Source organism: Aspergillus stella-maris, assembly GCF_047715825.1.
Source record: "Aspergillus stella-maris strain CBS 113639 unplaced genomic scaffold BDV14scaffold_50, whole genome shotgun sequence".
NCBI classification, from domain to species: domain Eukaryota; kingdom Fungi; phylum Ascomycota; class Eurotiomycetes; order Eurotiales; family Aspergillaceae; genus Aspergillus; species Aspergillus stella-maris.
Window position 1 is genome coordinate 155,393 of NW_027396844.1, and position 8,958 is coordinate 164,350.

General features: G+C 48.2%; 3 protein-coding genes across 3 annotated transcripts in view; 2 read left to right on the forward strand and 1 right to left on the reverse strand.

Moving 5' to 3' along the window:
- Positions 1-637: 637 nt before the first annotated feature.
- BDV14DRAFT_202721 (ABC transporter) lies at positions 638-5,986 on the forward strand (the record flags this gene model as incomplete). Its single annotated transcript, XM_073774106.1, has 15 exons — positions 638-841; positions 892-1,438; positions 1,508-1,728; positions 1,784-2,069; positions 2,141-2,374; positions 2,431-3,165; positions 3,208-3,390; positions 3,442-3,822; positions 3,871-3,994; positions 4,066-4,137; positions 4,211-4,261; positions 4,330-4,394; positions 4,446-5,082; positions 5,172-5,669; positions 5,770-5,986. The coding sequence occupies 15 exons, from the start codon at positions 638-640 to the stop codon at positions 5,984-5,986; spliced, it is 4,455 nt and encodes a 1,484-aa protein (XP_073625530.1).
- Positions 5,987-7,269: 1,283 nt separating this feature from the next.
- BDV14DRAFT_105780 (uncharacterized protein) lies at positions 7,270-7,814 on the forward strand. The gene has a single exon (XM_073765580.1). The coding sequence runs from the start codon at positions 7,468-7,470 to the stop codon at positions 7,759-7,761; it is 294 nt and encodes a 97-aa protein (XP_073625531.1). The 5' UTR covers positions 7,270-7,467; the 3' UTR covers positions 7,762-7,814.
- Positions 7,815-8,568: 754 nt separating this feature from the next.
- Positions 8,569-8,958, reverse strand: part of BDV14DRAFT_105812 (uncharacterized protein) — a 4,293-nt gene continuing 3,903 nt past the window's right edge. Inside the window, exon 3 of the mRNA XM_073765581.1 lies at positions 8,569-8,945. Within this exon, the coding sequence (XP_073625532.1) occupies positions 8,715-8,945 (231 nt within the window). The 3' untranslated portion in view covers positions 8,569-8,714. The remainder of the gene's footprint in view (positions 8,946-8,958) is intronic.

Genomic DNA, 8,958 nt, shown 5'->3' on the forward strand with positions numbered 1-8,958 from the left:
ACTATGTTCCCCTTGAGAGACGCGATGACAACACTGCGGAGCTTGACAAGCGCTTCTACTACACTAACTACGTTCCCCTTGAGAGACGTGATGATGGCACCACCGCCGAGCACGACAATCTTTCTGAGACGTCTGAGGCTGCTGGTAATATGCACACTCATTAAGTCGACCCTCTATTTACCAACTGGACCAGAAGAGCCTGGATATGCTTGTACCACTCTTAGCTACCTAGCTTTAAGGAATGAAATTGTGAGAAAGAGAACGAAGCATTGACTCCTGGTCTAGGCTATCAGTGGACTTTGAATGCTTGATTGTGATTGTGATGTGATTTTGCATATGTTAGCTTGCTTCTGCTCCTACCTTCCTTTACCTTGGCCAACCATATCAACCTTCCTTAAGTATGTAAGCAGAGTCTATTGGTATCAATTGAGTTTGACATACAATATTTTTCTGAAATCTTGTTTATTGGTTACATATCATAAGCTCGAATACTTTATTCTGGTATAGACTTAGGGGTGTGTGCTGTCGTTAGTAACGCAGGGTAGTACGACTAAGAACTAGTGCATAAAGTGCCTAATTTGAATATTACAGCTGCCCCTCACGGCTTCTCAGTCTTCTTGACTCTCTCCCATCAACCATGGTTTGTGCTGCAGCAGACGCTGCCTTCGGCCCCAGGGTCAACGTTGGCTGCCGTGGCTTTGACTTTACGCTCTTCTTCGAGGACGTGTTCCTGTCCTGTCTACCCTCAGCTATATTCCTCTGGCTCTCGCCTTATGTGCTCTGGCTACTACGGCACGAACGCCGTCAAATGCAGCGATCGTCGCTTTTGGCTTGGAAGTTGGTAGGTTAGGATAATCATAGAGACAAAATCCTCGCTGATCTATGTATCAGGGTGTTCTCGGTGCCCTTTTCGTCTGCAATGTCGCCTTTCTCGTCGAAAGGCAGCGGCGGTCACTCACAGCACGGAACCATTTCTCTCTTGCCGCAGACGTGCTGGAGCTGATCGCCACAGTCAGCGCCGGCATTCTTTCATATATTCAACATTGTCGGTCGATCCGCCCTTCAACATTGCTTGCTTTCTTTTTGTCCTCTAGATCGCTGCTGGGTATTGCGCGGATCAGAACTCTCTGGCTCATTCCCGCTGCTGTTTACGCGGCTGCTCCTGCCTTTACGGCGATGCTTGTCTTTAACATGTTGTCAACAGTGCTTGAATCAATAGGTAAAGCATCTAGTCTTCTTATAGCTACTGAGCATGAGAAGCCTGCTACTCCGGAGACATTCAGTGGCGTCTGGAAGCGCGCCAGTTTTGCATGGCTCGCTGGGACCTTTCGTCAGGGTTACATCAAAGTCCTGTCAGTCGACGACCTCCCAGACCTTGATCCTCTCCTGAAAAGTCGCAATGTGTTCCAAAAACTGCACCGCACATGGGCGCAAGTGCGTACGTATTGATATTCTATATGTTGTAGACAGCAAGTAGAGGCTGACGGGGGTTGATTTATGACACCAGACGACAAGCCGGACCGATATACGCTTCTTCGTTCCTGTTTTCAAGCTTATCGTTTACCATTTCTCGCAGCGGTGTTGCCGCGTCTCGTCTTGATGGGCTTTACCTTGTGCCAACCGTTCCTTGTCAATGCGACCGTCTCGTGGGTTGCTAATACAGACGCACCACCGGATTTTGGGAAGGCACTAATCGGAGCCTACGCTCTGGTTTATGTGGGATTGGCCGTATGCCTAAACTATAATTTTCTATTTGCTAGAGGAGTTTGACGTTTGCACTTAGGTATCTACATCCCTTTACGGCTATCAAAACTTCCGATTCGTCATTCGCCTGCGCGGCGGCTTGATATCGCTTATTCACCAACAGACAATACATGCTCGGGAAGTTGATCTGGGAAGGAGCTGTACTACGGCAATCACGCTGATGGGTACAGATGTGGAACGCATCGTGACCGGGTTCCGGTCTCTTCATGAACTGTGGGCTTGTCCGTTGAATGTAGGCGTTGCCGTCTACTTGCTTCAGAGGCAAGTCGGCGTTGCTTGTCTCGTCCCGGCCGTGATCGTCATCGGTACGTTTTCTTTCTCCTTGAATATATATATATATATTGAGTCAAACTATGGCTAATGCTAACTATCGTAGTCTTCGTATCCCTCATGTTCAAGCTCTCAGCGGCAACCAAAAAGTTCCAGCGACTGTGGATTGAAAAGGTACAGGAACGGCTACAATTCACCTCCCATGCATTGGAGAACATCAAAGCTATCAAGATGCTAGGATTGTCGGGAAAGATCTTTTCTATCGCCCAGCAGCTTCGAGAAGCTGAGATTACTACGTCGGCTACATTCCGGAAGCTGCTGATTGGGACTATCACTCTGTGTACGCTCTTTATTATCTTGATCTTGAGAAACTCTGGCTAACTTGCAACTGAGCAGCAAATACCCCTGCTGATCTGATTCCCATGGCGACATTCACGGTGTATGTAGCCGTTGCTCTAGTTCAGCATGATAATTCGGTTCTAGCAGTTCAAGCCTTTACCTCGCTGTCTCTGCTCTCCTTGGTGACAACGCCGGTGCTGGCTTTCATTCAAGCGGTAACAGCTGTCATCCAGTGCCTGGGATGCTGGGACAGGATCCAAGAGTACTGCAGCGTACCGTCGCATTGCAACTATGAAAGCCATTCCTCGATATTGCCACAGAGACCAGATGCATCGTTGGGGCTTCAGAACATTCCCGGTACAGCAGATGAAGCAGACCACATTGTCAAGTTCTTCAACTACACCGCAGCATGGAAACATGATGGTTCCCCAGTGTTGCACGATTTAACTCTGACCATCCAGCGTGGGGGCGTCACAATGATTGTTGGGCCTGTCGGTAGTGGAAAATCGACGCTGCTCGAAAGCATCCTGGGGGAAACCCTAATTATGCAAGGACAAGTCGAGCAAGACTTTTCGTCCGCTGCATACTGCTCGCAAACACCGTGGTTACAGAGCCAAAAGACCATTAGTCAGAATATTATCGGAGCCGGAGCGTCTCCCATCGATACGACCTGGTATGCTACTGTCTTGTCTGCTTGTGGGCTCGAGAAAGACCTGGCTCGTCTTCCTCACGGTGATCAGACGGTCGTGGGAAACGATAGGCTAAGCGGCGGCCAGAAACAGCGGACTGTGAGTTAATTTGCCCTGGTCTTCTTACATGCCTATCTGCCGGTAGATGGACTGACATTCGAACGGGCCCTGGCGCGTGCCCTGTACTCGCGCTGCAATCTTTTCCTGCTAGACGATGTCTTCAGTGGGATTGACACTGCTGCTACAGAGACCATAAGCCAAAATTTATTCAGCGACCGAGGTCTCTTCCGCCAGATGCAGAGCACAATCGTGCTTACTACCCATTCTCGTAAGCGATTCACTTCTTAAGTTGTCATTTCTAATCCTAACGAGGTTTAAGGCTTCCTTCTCCGTTATGCCGACCAGATCGTTGTTCTCGCTGACGGCCGCGTCGCTGCAACGGGCAACATGTCTAGTCTTGAGTCTAGCAGTGCTTGGATTCAGGGCTTGCAAACTACAACAGTACCAACGCCATCCGGCAGCGAAAATTCTGAGCCCCTAGCAAATGCGAAGGTTTCTGAGCACCGCCAAAGTTCCAACGAAAGCGAGAAGAAAAGTGAAGCAGCTGAATTCCTCGAACATCAACCACCTGCAGATGATCCCGCGCGCCGGGTCGGAGATTGGTCTGTTTATGGGTACTATGCATCGGCGGCTGGCCGCACCACAGTCGTCTTCTGTCTTGGCCTCATACTGGCGTGGAGCTTTTGTCGCGAATTTCCGAGTACGGTTGACTGTAATATAGGTGGCGAAGAGTACTGACACAAAACAGCAATCTGGCTAGGCTGGTGGACTGAGGCCAATGCGAAAAGCCCTAATTCGAGGGCTGGGATGTACCTTGGTGTATACATCTTTCTGGGCGTATTCGGGATGGTTGTCATGGTTGCAGGATGCTGGTGAGCTGTACCTAGTCAGATCGCATGTTTCAAGTTAATTTGTACCTGCGAGATTAATATAGGTGATGCAGGCTTATGATCGTGAATATGGTGTCCAACTCGGCGCTCCAACTCCACCACGAGCTTGTGAACAGTACAGTGCGGTAAGTAAGCTCCTCTGAGCATGTGAGTACAGCGGCGGAATGAAGTGCTCAGCTAATCTCTGGTGGTTCTCAGAGCGCCCATTCAATTTTTTCAAAGAGTTGGTATTGGTAGCATATTGAACCGGTAAGCTCTACCTTTCATTACTTATACAAATTTTATTGCGCCTTTCGACCATTACCAATACCAAGCAGCTTCGGCCAAGACATGGACCTCATTGACATGAGCCTCCCAATGGAAGCTATCAACTTTCTAGCTGGTAAGTTCCATTCGCTGCCCAACGAACAACCATGTTCTGATCCGTCCCCAGCGGCCTCCAACAGCCTTATCAAGCTCATCATCCTAGCCGTATTCGCAAAGTATCTCGCTCTCGCAGTGCCTCTTGTCGGAGCAATAATCTACATAGCCCAACGACTCTACCTCCGCACGTCTCGGCAGCTGCGCCTCCTTGACATTGAAGCAAAAGCACCACTCTACAGTCACTTCCTTGATCTCATTAGCGGCGCATCAACAATCCGCGCGTTCCAATGGCACTTTTTGTTTCGTGAAACATGTTTATCCCTTCTGGATACTTCCCAGCGCCCTGTATATATGCTATACTGCGTGCAGCAGGCACTGGGGTTTATTTTGGATCTCCTTGTTGCCGTCCTCGCTGTTACGCTTGTTGGTATTGTGGTGTTTTTAAGGGAGAAGTTCGATGCGGGGGATGTTGGTGTACTGCTGGTTATGGTTATGACATTTAATACTTGCTTGATGTGGCTTATTAAATTCTGGACTTTGATGGAGACTTCGATTGGGGCTGTTGCGAGGGTCAAAGGGTTTGTTGCTACGACTCCGGATGAGCAGGGAGATTGTAGTCCTGCGCTGGGACAAATACACGGACAATTACCTGAAGCGTGGCCATCCGAGGGGAAAATTCAGTTTTCGAACATTGTGGCTGCGCACTCGTGAGTCCGTCTCCTGAGTGCTAACATTTCAATCCCCGATCATGGAACAAGACAAGCACTAACGAACGACACGAGCTATGGTATGCTAGACCAACATCCCCACCCATCCTAAAAAACATAACCCTCACCATCTCACCCGGCTCCAAACTCGCCATATGCGGCCCCTCAGGCAGCGGAAAAACGACCCTCCTCCTCACTCTCCTCCGCTTGATCGACTTACGAAGCGGGTCCATAACAATCGACGACCTCGATCTAATCTCTTGTTCGCGCGAACAAATTCGGCAACGGCTGAATGTAGTCACGCAGACACCATTTCTTGTTCCTGGTACTGTGCGGTTCAATGTTGACCTGTTTGGAAACGGGAATGTCTCGGATGAGAGGATCGAAGGTGCTTTGAAGAGGGTTGGGTTGTGGGATATATTACAGAAGGAGAAGAGAGGGGAGGATAGTGATGGCGGCAGTCCCCTTGATATTCTAATGGCGCCGAATATGTGGTCCCTCGGACAGAGACAATTACTTTGTCTTGCGCGAGCGATGGTTAGAGCTGAAGAGTGTAAGATTCTGCTTCTTGATGAGGCGACCAGCAGGTACCTATCGTCCTTGCCCCTTCTATTTCCGTTTCGCCTAGTTGCAAAGTACAGTAGTATATATGATACTGTACTAACCAATCCATTACCTAACATATAGCGTCGACCACGCAACCGAATCAACAATCCAGGAAGTCCTCGAGACAGAATTCGCATCACACACCATTTTAGCTGTTATCCATCGCCTGCGCTATGCCCAGCGGTATAACAGTGTTGCTGTGCTTGATGGCGGTGCCTTGGTTGAGTGGGATAAGCCTGGTGCTTTGCTACAGCGGGAGTCGAGGTTTAGGGAGATGTGGAGGTCTGGAGAGTATTGAAGTAACTATTTACGTGAACAGACTGTAGGAAGGAGATTAAATGTTCAAGATGTTGGGGTTTCTTTGTATGCCTGGTTGAAGTAGGGTTCTGTGAGAAATACTAGGACTTTGCCCACCCGCCATTGTACCATACGCGCCCCCGTCACCAATTCACGCCCAAATTTTAACATCTGTCACACTCAGGGCATGCATATCAGCTGTTTGAAAAAGAATAAACAAAAAAATAAACGTACAACAGCTGGGATTCGCATGTGGTCACCCACCATACTACTAACCAGCCGGCGTGTGGCTTAAACGCGGCCAGAAGTCGAGTGGGTGCCGCCCGGGTGAGTTTAGGGTGAGGCCGCTTTACGGTCGCGCGACTCGGGTGAGTGCGCGATAGACAGGGTGAGATTCTCACTGCTCGGCTCACTTGCCTTTCCTTGCCTCATTTGCCTCGTGCAACCTGCGTTTCCTACTAAGCGATAAACCTTAGTACCCGCTCACTTATAGTAATCGATCGAAGATTGGCTCTATCTGAACCACAACTTCAAAGACCGGCGCCTAACATAGCCATAATGAAATGTTGCTGCCTAGACTAACAACATGAGGCTGTGAGGAGTTTGCAAGAGCTTAGGTTGACTACTACATGACTTTTGGCACTTGGAGCGGTTTACCAAGTCAACTCCGCGGGCAGTCGAGAGAATGATGCAAGGTACAACCAACAAATTCCCCCTCTAAATGGCTTATCTTTGTCGTGATAAATGCCGCCCTTACTAGTATACGCAAATTGACACTCCCTTTCATGAACAGAATTCAAAGAGAGATGAAAGAGCATGACTCGTTTGCGACACTGCTTGGGATTGGCACGGGAATGTAAGGGCCTTACCTTTCTTAGCTACTTTGCATAATACTGTCAACCCGACTTTAACAAGACATTTAAGCAGGTCTAAATCAGGTTACAGGTGCGATGGCACCGTTCTAGGGGTGAGACGCCGCGCTAGCCGATCACCTGACCAATATTACGGCTTCCGACGCTAATTGTACTAAGTATTAATTACCCGGCGCCTGAGGATTACGCGTGCTTAACTTTGGTAACTTAAGGCGTTTAGCTGCTTTTTAACCACTTTCTAAGCAGTTATTTTCTATTTTTCATTATATTGGGAAAATATACCGCTAAGCCAAAAAGGCGTCATGACTACCAAATTAGTCTTAAACAGTCATATATCCAAGTTGACACATTATTTATCTGATATATCTTTGCTCGACGTTCTATAAGCTCTAATTCTTTCTCCTCATTTTGAAGCTGTTTTGCCTGATTTTGAAGCTGCTTTTCATGTATTTCTTCCTCTTTGTCCTTTAATCGAAGCTCTAGCTCTCGGAGCTCTAAGGCTTGTCGTTGTTGCTCAATGGTAAGGATATTCTGCGAGGACACCCGGCGGAGACTTTGGGAGGAGGCAATTGAACTAATAGTAAGTGGTTAACATACGGGCAAAGCACCTATGACCCCATTCTATCTAAAAAACCCCCGTCCTGACATATCAGTTGGTATCTCAGACCAAGCACTTGCAAATGCATTAATACAGATCATATTCTCTACTACAGCCCAGAATGCGAACAGCTTAGGTTGTTTCCCACGCTATATAGCCCATTTCTGTTTCAAAATGCTGGTATGTGTCCCTGACTTGGCGGTGTGCTCATGCTGGGCGCTGTTCATGTGTGGTGAATGCCTGGAATTGGGCAATGGGCAACGCATGTCAAGGTGCGGGCTCAGGAGTGTATTTAGAACAGAATAACGAAGTAGATACACAGGCAGAATGCAGGACCAGGCTATCAGACAGGTGCTTAGTATAACAAGACGTCGCTCAGAGGTCAGGAACAGGATCGACATCGGAGTTGAGGAAATAACGGCCAACCAGGCGGTCAGAGCAGGCAGAATCTCGCGATCCTCATCCCAGGCACCGTGCCTGGAATGAGGGTTTAGGCAGGCGGTCAGGACAGGCAGAATCTCGCGACCCTCATCCTGGGCACGGTGCCCGGAATGAGGCCCTAAGCTGGCACCGTGACAACGCAAGTGGCAAGCAGCAAGCCAGGGGGCTGTAGATTCACAAAAATATTTACTTCACGCAATAACAGAAATCTATTCTAAGAGATGTTCCAAGTCCTTCTCTGTATTTCCTCTTACCCACCCTCCTTACATTATCACCTTCCTTCATCCCAACAAGAATTTAGTGTTCCTTCTTTTAAACTCAACAAGCCCGCATTAAACAGCACACAATTATTTATTCAGGCAAGTCATGGTTGCACGAGTCGCATTGTAAACTACGTCTATCACACCAGGACCATAGAGAGTTGTAGAGTGCTTGCAACCAATATCCTCTTGTTACCAAAGGCCCAAATAACGCAAGGAACGCCTTTGACATTCCGCAGCATTAGCAACCTAGGGCTTCCTTATTAATAGCTTGGTTGACTGTAAGATAAGCTAATGTCTGTGCTGAAGCTCTACTATGGCTCGCCGATGGAAGCACTGTTTTAAATTTTAGTGTTAGCCATTCCCAAAACATGTGAAGCGCGTTGTTCTGCGCAATCAACACCCTGATAACAAGAGGATTTCAGCGTGACATATTTTTTCTTGCCCAACTGGACTCTAGTGCGACTTCGCCTAGCAAGATGCATATCAGTGTTGAATCTTTGAATACCGCCACGGACAAATTCTTGAGAGCGCCCGCTAAATAATTCTGTTTCCAGGCTAATGAAGCAGCTTGACAACCTCCTTGTGTCCATGCTCTGCAGCCCATGATAGAGGTGTTCGGCCATACTTAGAGTCCTTGGAATCCACATTTACCTTCCCTGTCTGAATAAGAAGCTGAACAACCTCCTTGTGTCCATGCTCTGCAGCCAATGATAGAGGTGTTTGGCCATACTTAATGTCCTTGGAATCCACGTCCACCTTCCCAGTCTGAATAAGAAGCTGAACAACCTCCTTGTGTCCA